At 36.1% G+C, this 17,996-nt stretch overlaps 1 protein-coding gene across 1 annotated transcript; it reads left to right on the forward strand.

Moving 5' to 3' along the window:
- Positions 1-10,406: 10,406 nt before the first annotated feature.
- Positions 10,407-16,859, forward strand: TRIADDRAFT_60399 (uncharacterized protein; the record flags this gene model as incomplete). The annotated part of the gene is made up of 19 exons (XM_002116332.1): positions 10,407-10,809; positions 11,217-11,392; positions 11,561-11,633; positions 11,938-12,065; positions 12,460-12,563; positions 12,686-12,836; positions 12,983-13,077; positions 13,185-13,248; positions 13,815-13,949; positions 14,054-14,124; positions 14,215-14,320; positions 14,417-14,491; positions 14,598-14,799; positions 14,884-15,022; positions 15,204-15,261; positions 15,360-15,533; positions 15,654-16,181; positions 16,504-16,625; positions 16,766-16,859. The coding sequence occupies 19 exons, from the start codon at positions 10,407-10,409 to the stop codon at positions 16,857-16,859; spliced, it is 2,898 nt and encodes a 965-aa protein (XP_002116368.1).
- Positions 16,860-17,996: the final 1,137 nt, after the last annotated feature.

Below are 17,996 nucleotides of genomic sequence, written 5' to 3' on the forward strand. Positions count from 1 at the left end.
CATTACCAAAGCTTGTGGCAGCTATTTCGCCTTTGTACATACGATATGTTAAGGTCCAATCATAATCTGTTATAAACTAAAATATATATAATAATGCCAATTATTTGCGGGCCAGTCAAGGTTCCAAAATAAATTTGATCGAAAAGCGGTAGTAGTAATTATTCACAGTACCATAATTCAAAATTAACCCTAATCATCTGCAATTACAGTATAAAATTCAATCTATTACATCAAGGACTATTTTGTTATAATGGATTTCTAAAGATACACAGTTATCCGCTTAATATCTCTACAATAGCATCTAAGTCAACTAAGACAGAAGGATTGACTACTGCTATACAAACCTGAAATTTGTCAGTTCCATCCTTAGCTATCATCTGTAACTTGGCAATAGTCCCATCAACATCTCTGCAATATACAGCTGCATGTCGTAAGAGATTCCGTAACTACAGTAATTTATCATCAATAAAGAGTTATTAATGCTCTACTACACCGTGGTAAAATGAACGGTAGCAGAGAATTTCTTAACAGCGATAAAGCCATACAAAAGTTACATAACATCGAAGTAGTACATTAATTTTACGCTGAGAAGGCACCGACAGCATAAGATTCATGAAATATTACTGTGGAATGTAAATTATTCTGGATAATATTGGTGGTTATTATACGACAAATTCAATAGTAGATCCATGTTACGCTACAAGTATTTGAAAAATAAGAGACTGCTCCTCTATGTAGGGTATCCTGTACATTGTACGATTGCAGCTGCTGCTGCCTGCTACTCTTATCCAACAATAGATCATGATAGCGTAAAATAGCAATCCTACGCTACGACAGCATCACTATCCAACTTTGAAAGTAATCACATCAACATTACTATAAGCTTGCAGTGAGGCAGAATTAAGTGTTAAACCTATCGTACGCTACTTCCTACAGCTCGCAACAAACAGATACAGTAGATGCAGTGTCTGCAGATAGAGTTCCTAGTATTATGATAGCATAAAATGTTAATCCTACTACATGATAGCATAAGGAATAAGCCTGTAGTCGTAATAAAATGAAATTTGTGATATTGAAAGAGCACAAAATATCCATCCAATAACGTAAGGCATGATACAGACAACGAGGATTGAAGATCGCCGTAGAATTGCTTAATTGAAGGCAGCGAATATTCTTCATTGTTGATTGAATCAACCACAACTGAATTCGCGACTACACCATCTGTATTTACTGTATACTAGACTCTATGGTTGCTTGGTGAGGAAAGATCGAGTAGCATGAACTAAAACTCTACTTCACTCTCAGTGCAAACCCATTGCGTGGTCGTCCATGTTATCCCTCTATTTCGCATCATCGTCACTTGAATAAATATATTTATTGACTAATCTACCGCCATCAACCAACCATAACGAACTACTCAGAGTATTCTAACAGTCTCATTAAGTAAGGAGTCAATCTATTACCATGGATAATCTCTATTTCTATCATCATAGTCATAGTGATCGAATTACGGCCGATTCTCAGCCATGCTAGCATTTCATTGAGGGTTAATGCAGGCTGGCTGAACATCTTTAATAACCTTACTAAATTCTAGCTACTCCAAGAACACTCCATACCAAACAAACATCAATGTTTACCGACATCCAGTAGTCTATTTATTGACAGGATAATCTCTATCCAGCCTTATACATGTGCATTTATATTAACCCTATCAATTCATCTTCATAAGACTAGAATATCAAACCTGATTGTATAATTGTGCGGAAGAACTGCTCGCCATGATTTCTCTTGGAGGTATTTCCAGGTAGTTGCCTGTATGGCACCAAGTAGAATACAGAACAGGAGACTATGCAGGCTATATCATGTTTCCTAGCAGGTTTTTGGCCAATTCTAGCTCTCAATCGAAAGTTGCAGCTGAAACTGTCCTGCATTGGCAACACTATGGATTACTATGGCACCGTTGGCATGTTTTCGACACTTTATTTTGATCGCCTGACAACTGGATTTGCTGGGCACTATCGAACTCGCCAAATATCCTATTTGCGACTCTGTACTACCTGCGGATTTGTAGATGTGTTGCATTACTACTAATATGAGCCCATGGTAGTTGCTAATTGTAGAAATTACAGTATCTAGCATTTCTGTGGACAGCATATCGATTGAAAATCAGGTAAAAATGGACATAATCAGCAAAGATTACTGTGTGCAAGTGGGAGAGTATTTGATATCGATAAATAGACCACTGTAGTATAACTAATTCTTGTCAGTAGAGGTACCAAGTTGAATTACTGTAGTCAAATCGACCTTAACTTGCTATTCAATATATTCAAAACTGCCAGGGATTGCAAATAGCGAACGGAACCCAATAATAATAATTCAAAACATTGACTGCATGACCACTTGCCTTGAGCAACTTAGCCATGAATGAAATAATAAATATGATATAAATAATATACTTTTTCCAAATTATACGGTATAAGTTAAGGTCTTTAATTTTACCAAGTCGAAGAATATTTAATTATACTGTGTGACTCAAGAAATACGATATAAGACAATAGAACAAGCTGTTAGGCGATCCAATTTTAATCATGCTGGTATAAAATTATAAAATTATTCAATAAGAAGAAAACAAGCTTATGCTTAATTTTTTATACATGTTATTGTGTATGCGCAATTACATACTGCACAACAAATACGTAATCTAAGTATTACAGTATATCGTAAAGGTAAAATACATGTTAATAAAATAGTTTATCTATAAAAATTTACGCAAGAAACCCTAACATCAAGTTCATTGATCACTTTCCAATTCAAGCTATGTATGCAGCCTGAGATCCTACTCGAAAATAAATAATGTTATGGTATTTGATGAAGAGGAGGATTGACTCAAGTTATAGATGGTCGGACTTTTCTCCAGATCTCCTGCGTGATGGATTAATAGCTACTAACAGCGTGATCAAACATAGTCAGCAGGAGTTGATTGACAGATTCCATACTTTCATCCCCAACAATCACAATATCATATAGAGCCATATAAGTATCTAACAGTTCATCCACCTTACAAAATGGGTACATTGTGGAGTTAAAAATTCTAGTAAATATGGGCGAATTTGATCCGCATAAATACATCATTAAAAAGCAATCCATTCAGAGCTTTTTACCAGCTGTATTGTTACCTGTCCATTTAAAAAGCCAATAGTGACTTTATTTCGCGAGTAATCAATGCCATCAGCCATTTGCAAATCTCCTTCTACATCACCCATTAAAATGATGTTGTCACGTTCCTATCGATGTATAAATGCAAAAGCAATGAACTTTATCAATATATCAAAGGAGATATCGACATTTATCACATGGTATGGTTAATTCAGTTACTTTGATCCTTTCAAAATATGACGAATGATACTTTGAAGCTCGAGCCTTATTCCGTGCATGTATGATATCCCCCTGAAAACCGACAAGTAGTCCCTGTATGCAGCAATAAAACGATAAAAATATTCCTGATCAATCTCAGACACCGTGAATCCCTGTATTAGTTAAGACTTTCACTATCAATCTGGATTGAAAGCTGTTGACGAAACTTACATCATCATTAAATTTCATCATATTTGAGAGTACTTCCATATTTTTACGGAATACAGATCTCTGACGAAATCCTTCTAGGATAATATCTACTCAACAATTAAGTAGTGATACCAGAAACGGCCAATAAAATAGCACCCCAATTGGAAAAAAATTGAATGACAAACATATACATAAAATTGTCATCTTGAAAATACTATACGTTGTCTATATAAAATTCCGATAGCATAACTATCACTGATTGTCAATGAATTAAACATTTACCTCCTATACCAGCAGAAAATATTAATATTGGAATGTTGTACCGATCTAAAAAGGCCATCAATTCCTCAGCTCCTTGCCTTTAATATAGTATTAGACATAATGTCATGAAAAATCAATGGATAAATGATATAAAGTATTATTCATTAAAACGTGACATCAACTTCTTTAAGTCAGCGCCTAAAATTGAAGTAGTTTTCTACCGTAAACACAAATTAGATGTTTCGATGAGTTTGGGCAGGGACTCTTCATAGATATTTGCATCAACTATCAATTTAAATACTCTTTTCCACCTATACACAATAAAGGAAATAATGTTGTTCATAGTAAGACAATGCATTTTTCATCAGCGACAGTTTAGTATGAAGCAACTGACTTTAGAGATAAATAAAGTCCTCATGTATGCTGCAAATTCCATAAAATCTACTACAATGTAAAGGTGTTGTAATTGTTAAAGATAATACTTGCCAAATTTCCATTTGATTGGATTTCTCTTCTAAAGAATAACTGCTGTAATTATACCATAATAAGGTATTTCAGAACGTTGTACTGTACTTATAGTTATCCAAGCTTAAAAAATTGGAATAGTCAGCCTACGAACATATCCAATGATATTTATACCTTGAAGAAAAAGTTGAAATGTACTGCATTCTTGTAGCAATAATCTATAAAGATAGCAAAAGATGATCCAAAATTTGATGATGCCTCGTTAATAATTGGACAGTTTTCGTCCATTAGCAAATGCATGAAATGTTATTACTTTCAAAACTAACAGGATGATAATACAGCAAGCAGTTTGCTATTGCTACGGCAAAGATTGAAGTATACACCATTGTAAAATATATGATTTTGCAAAAAGAAGTTTGTATAGCATTGGCACCACGTTTAACTGTCATACTGTAAGACGGTAACATGCATTAATGTTATTCTTCTAACCTTGTCTCTAATTTCTTTGTCAATTAAAGGATTGGCATATATAACATCTACAAAGCACAGGCAATCTTAGTCCTTCAATATTAATTTACCGAACCAATATTTCGATTATTAACGTAATGTATAGCATTTGCATGATAAGACTATTCCCACTATAAAATCAAGAACGATAGGACAGCATAGCAATGATATCATACTCTCATAGTTGCATATTGTTTGGTACGCAAGCATGTAGGCTCATCTTCTTACCGAAAGTTGTGGAAGTTATCTCACCATTGTGCTCAAGGCAGGTTAAAGTCCTATCATAATCGGTAACAAACTAAAATATAGAGAGCAAGGTCAGTTACATTATAGAATATACAATAGAAATAGTACCATGAAAGACTGCATTTTACATTCTCTAGCTATTAGGAGTGGATACAAATGGCATAGTAACATAGCGGATAGAGTATTTAAGCAGTACGCACTGGTAGATTTACGTAAGCACTGTATGTGGGTCAATAAATGATTCGTTTTCAATACACCATTTTTTCCATTTTACCTTATGCGCGTGCTACAGTAGTGGCAGTACGTCGTAAATCACTATAATGACCATCGATTGTAGTTTGTTAAAAATTAATATCCATAGCATACAAACCTGAAGTTTTCTAGGTCCACCCTTAGCTATAGACTTCAATTTTGCAAGAGTGCCATCAATGACTCTACAGTGCATCGGTGATTGCTGTAGAAGTTTCCGTAACTACACATTCAATCATTGAAATAATGATGGAAGATTTAATATGCTATAAGTTTAAATAGATCTATCCCATTATCCATCCACAGCTATTAGAAAAAGTTGACTTAGTATAATATTATAAAGGTAAATCGAGAATGACACAGCATAATTTGTCTTGATATGCTCGTACTTGCATGTAGAGCATCTAGAAAGTCATTTATTATCTGATCATTACTTTCAGAAATATTCGTATTCGTACAATATGCGAGAGATGCTGAAAGAAGAGTTGACATTGAACAGCATCCACTGAAATGGAAAAGCAAAGCAATCAACACTTGCCTTCTAATTAATAATAATTATTATTATACGGTACTGTACAGCAAGCTGTGGTCAAATAAACAATTTGTTTACTGCGCTACCCTAATGTACAGAAGACGGCTTGCTATCCTATTAGTACAGTACATGCTCATTCGACTATTTGCAATCAAAGACCAATCTGTCCTCACTATATAGCCCCTTTCGGACTCAATCACTTTACTAGCTCTATGCGTAAAACAGCCTTAGTATATCCTCTACTGGCCTCTTCAATGAGCATGAAACGTTGTTATTAACATCAGGCGCTTTAACTACAGTATTGTCGTACCGGCAAAGTAGAATCGAATGTACAAGTGTAAATCCTATAACTTGATTTATCCATAAAATAGCAAAAGCGATAATTATTAAGGGCCATGAATCGTCTAGTAAAGTTGAGCAGCAGCAAGCATCATTGCTATATTTGTTGGTGTGTTTTAGCTCTTGGCATACTGCATTCAGTCATCATGGCTAGGGGAATGCATTCATCTGTAGGAAATAAGCATTAGCCATCACCTCGCCATAGGCATATTGTATATTGTAAAGGAATAGCTGATTGATTGCGAGTGCGATCAAAATAGTTCATCAGTCTACTGCTTAAGGCACCGTGTGGCAATAAAATGATTGTCATCATAGAGTCATGAATCCATGCTAAAGGCATCATGGCTAGGGAAATGCAACCATCTGTAGGAAATAAGCAGTAGCCATCACCTTGCCATAGGCATATTGTATATTGTATAGGAATAGCTGATTGATTGCGAGCGCGATCAAAATAGTCCCTCAGTCTACTGCTTAAAGTATAGTGTGGCAATAAAATGATTGTCATTATACAGTCATGAATCCATGCTAAACTCCTATGCAGGCATTAAGTGCATTTTCTAATGGATCATCCTAACCTGGTTGGACAAAGCAGCGGAAAGAGTTTCTGCCATGATTCTTTTTTCTAATTTCTAGCGGTGTAGTTGCTCGTGTAGTCTCAAAGGATCGGCCGGTACTCCAAAGTTTATGACCTTTCCTTGTCCAGTACATTTATGCCGAACTTGGGAAGTTGCCGCCCACTGCGACTCCGTGAGGCTTTCCATAACACTGTCCGTAGCAGCGTTGTTGACAAAGCAATATTTCATTTTTCCAGGGCACCTTATATCTTACTGCACATCTTAAAGGCATCGAAATGGAAAGCATCGGATGCATTCATTCTTGAGTAGACCAACCACTTACTTGAACGTATACTGTTCCCTTCAACTAGTGTAAGTTAGTGGTGATGAGGTCGTTTTTTCAGTATATGATAGCTATAGTAAGAGAAGATTTTCTTTTACATCGGTGAGGTCGAGGTCACAAGTTCATCACTGTACCTGCAGTAAAAGTGGGTGCAATACAGTAGGAAATGTTATAATTTGAGAGTGAATGGAAATGAATCTTTGTTAAAGGCATAGAAATGGACAACATCGTATGATTACGATCATCCGATTGATTTTGTAGCACTGTCGGAGTCAAAATAAGAGCTTGCTTCAGCTTCTGCAAAATTGATGCTGATAGGTACACGTTGTAACTGTAGTAAGAGAAGATTTTCTAGGCCTTGCTCGCACCCAATACTTGACAAGTCGCTGACTGTATCTTTCATGTCCATTTGTGATACGTTTTTTATGATAATATAATGTAATTTTTGCAATCAAGCCATCCAATTGGATAGGGATCGATCCTTTCCTCCTCAAGCTTTGCTTATTGATCGAGGTTTACTTCAGGATTTCCATCAACAGACTGCAAGCTTCTCAGTCACGTGATCATCAGTCCGTGAAGAGAGAACAATGAGTGTCATCTGAAACGCATCTGAGACGCACCTTGGGAATGAAGCCATAGGGTTGTCCACTTGACCACGGATCGTCCGTCTTTCCGTAACCCGAGGTGATGATATCATCGAGTCGACAGTCTGCAGTTGACATCAGTGATGTCAACACCAGTCTGTTCTTTCCATCCGTCCGTAAAGTAAGCCATCGAGCAGGCATAGGAGTGTCATCCGAGACGCATCTGAGACGCACCTTGGGAATGAAGCCATAGCGTAGTAGGCTAAGGTCTCAATCTAGGCCACTACCAGTTGTCCACGTGACCACAGATCGTCCATCTTTCCGTAGCCCGAGGTGACGATGTTATCGAGTCAACAGTCTGTAGTTGACATCACTGATGTCAATACCAGTCTGTTCTTTCCATCCGTCCGTAGAGTAAGCTATCGAGCAGGCATAGAAGTGTCATCCGAGACGCATCTGAGGCGCACCTTGGGAATGAAGCCATAGCGTAATTGGCTAAGGTCTCAATCTAGGCGACTACCAGCTGTCCACGTGACCACAGATCGTCCGTCTTTCCGTAGCCCGAGGTGATGATATCATCGAGTCGACAGTCTGGTGTTGACATTGCTGATGTCAACACCAGTCTGTTCTTTCCATCCGTCCGTAAAGTAAGCCATCGAGCAGGCACAGGAGTGAGTGTTCATCCGAGACGCATCTGAGACGCACCTTGGGAATGAAGCCTTAAAAGCGTAGTAGGCTAAGGTCTAGGCGACTACCAGTTGTCCACGTGACCACAGATCGTCCGTCTTTCCGTAACCCGAGGTGATGATGTCATCGAGTCAACAGTCTGGAAATGACATCACTGATGTCAACACCAGTCTGTTCTTTCCATCCGTCCGTAGAGTAAGCCACCGAGCAGGCATACCGTAAATAACAATTCCCTATGGGGGGTGGGGACCAAGTGGATAGTGGTACAGTCGACTGTATAGTGTATCGTGTACTCGACCGTGTCCTATACTGTGCCTAGTAATCGACATCATGACTCAAGTTGAAGGTCGTCAACGCGTCCCATCGGCCTCCATTAGTCACAATCATTTCTTCCTACCTGCCTTCTCCTTGCCCCCAAAAAAGGCCAAAATTGGCCTTAAAATTCAAGATTGAAGAATATTGATTGCATTGGTAGCATTAAGGAATATCTTGTAGTCGACTTGATCACTTGAGTCAATCTCAACCTACTGGCAGAGTAGACAATCCATCGGATAGTGGAGTATTCCTGGCACAGCGGTGACGCAACGTCGCACTCGCCATTGGCGATCCACGGAACGTGAGCAAATTATTATTGCTAGTAAACCACTTGAATAAGCATGATTGTATCTTATGAGTGGCCATCTAAAATCATCTAAAATCATCTAAAATCATTAGCCATTCCCTGGTAAACCGATTGCCTTCTTGTCCATTCATTTACTCTTGATAGAAGTAATCTACTGACTATCCTCTTGCTTGACAAGGCATATCCTGGTTGTTTGGTGATCGATTGGATACGACGATAATTAATCGACTACTTGTTCTATTAGACCATTGGATACTAAGAAACAAGTAAGTAGGGATAGATGGTAGAGAAGAACGAGACCGTATCATACAGTAGAATAAGCTGCACAACTACAATCATACCAATAGCAATGAGGTTACTGCATGCCCGTACAGTAGAATAGGCGAGTCGAGTTGGGAGGCGGCCAGCAGTTGTCCAACATCCAAGTTGTTGAATGCTTGTTGTATCAATCTGCCATCCAATGGGAATGCCAATCCCATCAGTGGCTAGCAATTTCATTATTGATCATACTTTGCATAAGATACCACTCGTAGCTTGATAGAGTGCAGTGCAGTTCATCAACCACCGATGCATGTACTTTCGTTTTGCGTAGGGTAATGCTTGAAATACAACGCTCCTCTGAAACTCTCATCAACTCGATACTCTGATTAACTAGACGTATGCCAAGTTTCTTCCACTGTAAACGTGATAAAAATGATTATGGATTCCTTGTTCAGTTGGAATCCACGCACAAAGCTGATAGTCTGGTCGTATTTACCCTACATTCCTCTGAATAATGAATCCACTCAATAATCTTGCTAAATTAAATCCACGCCTAAGCTGATACACACGTCTAGCTTATCCAACATTCCTTTCAATAATCGACTCAGCAATCTTCCGAACCTAGTAGTAGGACGAGGCGTTGCTAGCATATGAGTAGTTTCGTTGTCAATGAAATGCTAACCTGCTACACTAGGTTTTACGCCATAGTTTTCTTCATGATTAACTTCATAGCCGTACTAATAGACACGTACGTAAATATGGGTAACTAGCTCCATATCGACACAGTTCACAATCCTTTTTTGATATCCAAAGACGCCCTCCATCTTCGTACAGTGCTGAATAGATCATCCTACTTTACGATCAAGTCAATCATTCGTTAATCAATAAATCTTAGTAACACACATGTAGGTATTGTTAGTTCTCTTCTGGCTTTCAATCAAACTACCGTTGGATACATTGCCTTCGATTAAATTCTTCCTAATTATAATTATCATCGACACCGCAATCGGGCAAAGAGGCTACGCATAACACCCATATTTGTATACTTCATTATACGCGTACTTAACTCAATAATTAATCTTACCAACTTTGACGCATTTAGAGTCGAATCCTTTTGCATTTTCGTAAACAATTATTGTTTCTTCAAATCCATCATAGGCTGATCAATACGGTGGTAACAACCAACAACAATATGGCAGACAGTTGTGACAGTCAAACTGAAAGTGTTACTCCTATCAATATTTGCGATTTTTACTGGCGATCACGACTATGCTCCAATACTTACAGACATGGTGATCCTTTGATCGAGTTTTCTATCTTATGGCCAGATAGTGCCACTTTGCAAGACTTTCTTGAAAATATAACTATAACACATGCAGAACTCAAGGATTTTTGTTTAATTGCTTTGCGCTGTGGCCCATTTGATGTTATCTCCTGCTTGTTGAAACGTGGATTCTTACCAAATGATCAACAAGAGATCTTTGGCAATTATAACTTTACTATGCTCCATGTCGCTGCTTTAGCAGGAAACCTTCCTGTCATGAAGGAATTATCGAAGCAGTATTCATCCATGAAGAGAATGAAAGATGAATTAGGTAAAATGGCATTCGTATTAATAGATGTTAACTATGACATTCAACACCCTGATCTAGATTTACTACGATACATGTTTTATCATTGATGCTTCAGTATCTACAGTACTTGATGAGATACAAATATATTCATAGTATTTATCATCTAAAATCTGGACACTAGTTTTAGTCATAAGCCTTGCCTGTCATGATATCGAAGCTATAGCGAGCCTACATCAACTGAATCATATTATTCATCGACATGCACATAGAGTAGATATACACCTATGGTAAACACCAATCCGATCTAGACAAATCTATACAACACAAAGTAGACTTTCATAACTATAAATTGACGAAAGCAATCAAATCACCTGTAATCTACATAAATAGGATTACATTTGGCATCATTATGTTGTTATTCTTAAAAGGTCGATTACCCGAAGAGATAGCCTCGATCGATTCTAAAGGATCAACTATAGTAACAGACAGGAAACGTAACGGTAAGAAAAATAAATTACGTTCACCTACTGATACTGAAATAAAAGAAATATTCCAATGGCTACGTGATCCAAATTGCTACGATGAATTCCTATTAAAAATGCAGGTAAGTCTATAATACAATATGCTGCAAGAACTCGACATTGAATCTTTTACAAGCAATAACCATTACTGACGCAGTGGTGTACTTGTCATGACACGATGTGGATATGAAATATGCAGTGTTGTGCCTCTTGGAATCCATAACATTATTTTCCTTCGTATACTATTTCAGTTAATTGAATTGGATGTCAATCGGATAAAAGATGAAAACGGCGATTTAATGTTGCACGTGGCTGTCACTCAAGGTAAGCATTAGTTTATGCTGTACAATATACTTTGAACTATAATTGAAGTGAATGATCTGATGAATTAAATATACGAGTAATTAACATCGACTTTAACCGTGAAATCCGAGAGTAAAGAAGCCTAACTAATTCTAAAACTGTAATACATCAGTATCTTCAATTCTTGACCATGTATTGACTCCGTATGGCTGTTTAGCCTTAAGTTACTACCGAGTAATATAGCATATCTTGCACGAAGCATATTTTATTTATTTTTATCTGTTACCAAGCTATTACCTTAGCATAGCAAATACATCTATTCTAGGAATTAGTCATATACCGTTTATTATGGCTTTGGTATACCTGCATCATGCTTCTATTGAAGCGACCAACGAAAATGGCCTAACACCGTTATGCGTAGCTGCGAAATGTAGCCATTCAATGTTAGCCGACGTAAGTAGCCTAAATACAGGAATATCAAATTAACATCAGAAGGAATCGTGTAACAAGATAGCATGATTACATTTCATAGTTCATCTAGACTATTAATCTTTTACATAAAGTAGTAGATACTTATCTCTTAGTGTATTGAAAGAAAAACGGCGATAAACATGATCTTTCCAATTTGTTTCAATTTATTGCTACCATATAATCATCATTATCATTTTATACATTATTTTCAATTTCTTCAAAAAGACTACCAGCTTATGAAGTTTAAAGTTCACTACTTGCTAACCTTTGTTATGTTGTCAATGTGAATACAAATTCAGTTTCCATTAGTTTGCGTACTGATTATCACTGCAAAAGTATATCAATTTGACTGACCATTATGCTCTCCCTTATTTAGATCTTGATATGTGTACTTGGTGCAAGCCCAAATACCTGTAATTCTCGAATCGGCTGGAGTCCTCTACATTATGCTGCTGCTAGAAATGATTACGATACAGCACGGTATGTATCTATGCAAAGTTCTAGCTACTTACTATTTATACTCTAGACCACATTAAAGGAATAATTAAGTGTAATTTAGTTAGGTATTGTCATAAATGCTAACTGATCCTTCTATTTACTAGATTCTTAGTCATGAGAGGCGCAGATGTAAATGTTGAAGATGAAAATGGAAGAAGACCAGATGATGTAGCCGAACGAAATGGGCTCTGTTATGCATTATTGCAGACAGGAAGATCGAACCGTATCGAAAATTTAATCCAGAAAATTATGCAGGTAGACTAGAAAAACTGTAAACTTGCCGATTTAAAGTATACTTCCTTGAATGATATTTTATAACGAATTTCTTCACTCGCATATCATATTTGGATGATAACGAGTGAAAATCTTTATAAAAATGTTATGAATTATATTAATTATAGGATTGCCTTCGTCAAGAAGACCTTAGGCAATCAGATTTATGCTTAACTGATGAGAATGATTGCACTCTATTGATGGTAGCAGTAAAGCAAAATAGGTAAGTGGTTACAGAAATACTTACGAATATATTCGCTTAAATTGAAACATATTACTATGTTTCAACCATCTTTCAAAGAAATGCCTAATTGTCTAACATTTACTTAGTCTTCAAAGCATCGAAATATTAACCCGCTACAAGCATTGTCCTCTTGATGCACAGGACGGGAAGGTATGATACAATCAACCCAATAACCTATAATTTTGTACGTCATTGTCGCATAGTGAACAAGTCCAGTTCATTGCAGTATTTTGACAAATGATAATTAACGTGCATCATAAAGCATGACATATGGTAGTACGTAAATATAGGAGATAGAAGAAGTATGTATATTGCTAATTTTGTATAAGCTAAAGTTAATCGTCTAGTAATACCAATGGCTATAGTATTCCTATTTAAATACTTTTAAATTAATAATCACTAAACAATTTAAAGCGGCAATTGATAACATGCTACAATAGTAGTCTTTGCAAATAATTATCTTTGCATTCACTCTACAGAGCTATACAGTGATCTTACGTAATATTACCTTATAAGTATTGGAAAATGTAAACGCAAATACATCACTAAAGCACTGATTCAGATTTATTTGTATCCAGTTTTTAAGAACTGCGCTATCACTCGCTATCATGGATGGAAATTTGGAAGTCACAAAATTACTATTAGAGTTTGTATTTATAATACCATGATGCGTACATGTTGTGCAGTAAATAATATTATTTTATAAACGTAATGAGGACGAATTAATTCGCAGAAGAAACTGTCAAGTTCGAATTGCCGATATTAGTGGATGGTTACCTTTGCATCATGCCGCATATAATGCTCATGAGGAAATTGTTTCGCTAATTTTAAGTAGCAACGACAGATTAGTGGTAAGGAGAACTTGTAGCACGTTATGTTAATTTATTCACCATGTCCCAACGTTCCGAAGCCGTAGTACTTTCTGGTTATGCTAACGTACATTTCATTTCTGCAGGGTTTAGCCAAAGCTCAACAATTATGCCAATCTACTAAGATAGGATTAATTATCACTGATGCTCAACTAAGGTAGGATCCTTTTTTCAGCATTGCCATTTCTTGTCTTACAAGGAAAACTCACCGTATTATTTCAACGTTGATAATTATAACACGGGACAGACGGCGAAGGGAAATTGTAAAACCTATGGTCTTTGATTGTTGTACAAATGGAGATTGCGATAGACTGTATTCTATCTTAGAAGAAGGAGACAACCTAAGCAATTATGTATGCTATACGCTATAAAAATTTTTGGGTCTATTTAATGTGTTATTGCTTATCGTAAAAAAGTGACTAGACGTATTAAATTGAACTTCCTTTTAGGTAAATTCTAACGAAAACCCGATTTTCATAGCTGCTCATAATGGTTATACAGGCATCGTTAAAATTTTAATTGAGGTAGCAAAAAATTTAATACAAGTATTCTCTATCATTGTCTTTACCTAATATCTACATTTAGTGCTGATTCTGCGATAAGTGCATAATATTAATTTTGCGGTTTTAGAACGGCGTGGATATTAGATGTAAAGAACCTAACAGCGACAACACCCTTTTACATATCGCTGCACAAGAAGGTCATAAGACACTGGTAGAATTTCTAATTCCATATATTAACCCCGGCAAAAATAAACGTAAACTAGCCCCTATTGATGTCAATGCACTAAATTCGACTGGGTTCACCGCACTACAGCTAGCAGCTGATAAAGGTTAGGCTTGTGATACTGTCATACACTGCTGACTAATTTAAAGGGCTAATGAGATTGGATGACAATTTCGTCAATCATAAATAGGCCATCGCGAAATTCTCAGGATCTTTCTTGAAAATGGCGCATCGACGGCACTACTGGATGTAAATGGAAACCTATACTGTAGCGAATTTGACGGGTTGCAAGTTTTGATTGACAATAGCCGGAAAGAGAGAATGGAATTGTAAGTCAATACTTAATGCACGCCAACTAATTAAAAATTTAGGTGCGCAAGTGTGTTATGTTATCTACTCTCTACAAATATGTATGCACAAGTATAGTTCAACGTAAATTTATCTCTCACTTTTATTACTTTACCTTGGATTTTCTAATTTAATTAATACATATGCGTATTTCATCGCTAGATTTAAAAGGTTTTGCAAGGATAAATCTGGTTTAACCAAATTACGTTCTGAATGGCTGGTAACTAATATTTAGATTATTTACTTTTTCTTTATAACATTTTGACGACAATTCGCTGTTTTATATACTGTATATTTTCGAATGTGATTTCTGAGCAGATCCCATTTGACTATAATCTACGGGATGAAAACGATGACACCTTCTTAATGTACGCTGCATATTGTGGAAGACTAGACGTCATCAACTTTCTATTAGAACCAACTGTTAAAACCAAGAATGCTGTCTTTCTGGACTTTCAAAGCGGTAGCACTACACCAGCTAGCGACGGCCAAGTAAGGGCATCCTTCTTAGCTCTATAATTAAATCGAAATATTGGATTGTGTAGGTTTTCGGTATCAGGCAATGATGTAATACGTTAACATTTTACATTGCCAAATTATTCTTTCTTACAGCGAAGTTCACCAGGCACACCAGTTGGCCCGTATACCCCAGCCAGTTTAGGAAGAAGCCCAGAACTTAAGTTCCAACATAACGGAAAAACTGGCGGAGGGCCTGCGAGATCTCGTTCTGCGACAGATAGCAGTATTGAAGGAGAGACCGCTAGGACTCTAGCTGCCGCAAATAATTATGAGCAGATCAGTGATGCAACTATCCGTCGCCGTTTGTCATTGAGACGTAATGATAGTGCTTTTAGCCGTTGGTCAATGGAAGACTCTAACGCTGACTCTGAATCCTACATTGAAGGGCAAAATATTGACGTTCGATTATTGCCCAGTAACGAATTTGTTTGTGCTGTTAATCCTCGAGACGGTTATACAGCTTTACATCGTGCAGTGCAAGGCAGTGACAGTAACGTTGGTATCGTGAAAGTCTTAATTAACGCCAATAATGAATGTTTAAACATGTCTGAAAATTCAGGAAATACAGCTCTACATTTGGCTTGTCAATTACGCCGGAAAATGATAATAAAAGCACTCTTGGTAAGCCAATTACTAGTTTGACTTCCTGCTAACTGATATAGAAGTTGAATAAATTTATGGATAATCCACACTTTACTGATTGTGTAACATAATGTATTAATAATCATGTATTACTTTAACATCTATGTGCAAGCCTAACTGAAACATGTACAGCCTATTATTGTTTTTTGATAAGGGAAAAGTGATAAAAATTTTTACCGCGTTTATTTCCTTAATTTTGGTAGTAGTATTGATCATAATATCGGTAGATATCAATTCGGCATCAACATCACTATATACCTAATACAGTGCCTCCTCATAGCTACAATTTTCTACTAAATAGAACTTTCGAGAGTTAGACGTCAACATTCAGAATGAAAATGGTCTCTTGGCTGACGATTTAACGGCGCTAACAGCGACCAAGCAAAATATTAAAAAATTGCGTGATGAACGTACTGATTACCAGTAAGCTTGCAATTGACTCTTTGATAACGCATTAATTTGGTTATAATAATACCTAAATGCTTCAATGAACATTTACGTTACGTGTCATGGATAGATTTTCTATCAACAGTAACCACTGAATAATTCATTGTTATTCATAGAAAGCCGATGGATCAAGCTGATGAAGTAGCAGTCAGTAGTGATGGGACTTCTATCGATTTTGATGTTTTGAATGCTGTATTTAAGTCCCTTTAAAAAGGCTGAGCAAGAGAAGCAGCATGATAATTTATACCTAAAAGCTTAATATTTAAAATTGCTAATCGGTATAAAACAGTACAAATTGTGAATTCCATAATGACGAAGTAGCCTAAATTTTAATCAATACTTTAAAACTTAAAACCTTATGAATATGTAATTGATATTGAAGATATCGATTTTATTTCATAGCTTAATCTGATAAAATTATCTCCTACGAACGTTTACTCAGCCAATTGACTAGTCTACATGTAAGTTATTGTATGATTGTATGAATTATAATATCACTAGCTCACCCTAAATGCGTTCTTTAAAGTAAGATTAGGCTTGATTAATAGTAACAATTTCACGAAATGTCAAATGTTTTGCTTTGTAAGAATTTAGCTTATTGTAATACAATGTATTAATTAATAAGTATGCACTATAATGGTAAGTGTATTTACAGTATGAAAGTAAGTATTATGATTTAAGTGAAGAAAGTTTTATATAAAAAGAGTTGTAAAACGTTTAACAATACAGATCCGTATGTATACTCATGTGAATTTCCAAAAAATTGCTATTCTAATATTTTAGTTAATTAATGGCTTAAATGAACATTAATTTTTTGGAGATTTTACCTCATACAAACGAATGAACATAATTCGATGGTTTATGTTAATATATTAAAATAATATCGTAATTTAATATAATTACGTCTCTGTTTAAAATTTATAAGATTAGTAATTGTAATCGCGATCTCATTTGGTATGCCAGATTTGCCCTATTTTTATAATTAAGTGCTCGTAAATTAAATTATCTCGATTTCATTATTATTAGATTCATTTGAAAGATTAAAATATACGAATTTATACTAAGCGTTTAAGAAGATTTTGTTACTCTATTTAAAAGCAGAAGAGCATGCGATACTACGAAAATGTAATAGTGTAGTAGTACCTATTTACATTGCATATATCACGTGTAACAGTTATAACCGGGTACATACTGAATAAGTGTTTGTACGTGATTAACTAAACTGCATACTTAGTATTTTAAAATTGTTGATTTATTGGTCAATCATACAGCACTAACGCAACATTCTGTTCCTACTCATTGGGTAGCAACTAATATAGCCAATACAGTTGCTTTTTCAGTTTTAAG

The sequence above is a fragment of the Trichoplax adhaerens genome, genomic scaffold, assembly GCF_000150275.1.
Source record: "Trichoplax adhaerens TRIADscaffold_15 genomic scaffold, whole genome shotgun sequence".
NCBI lineage: Eukaryota > Metazoa > Placozoa > Uniplacotomia > Trichoplacea > Trichoplacidae > Trichoplax > Trichoplax adhaerens.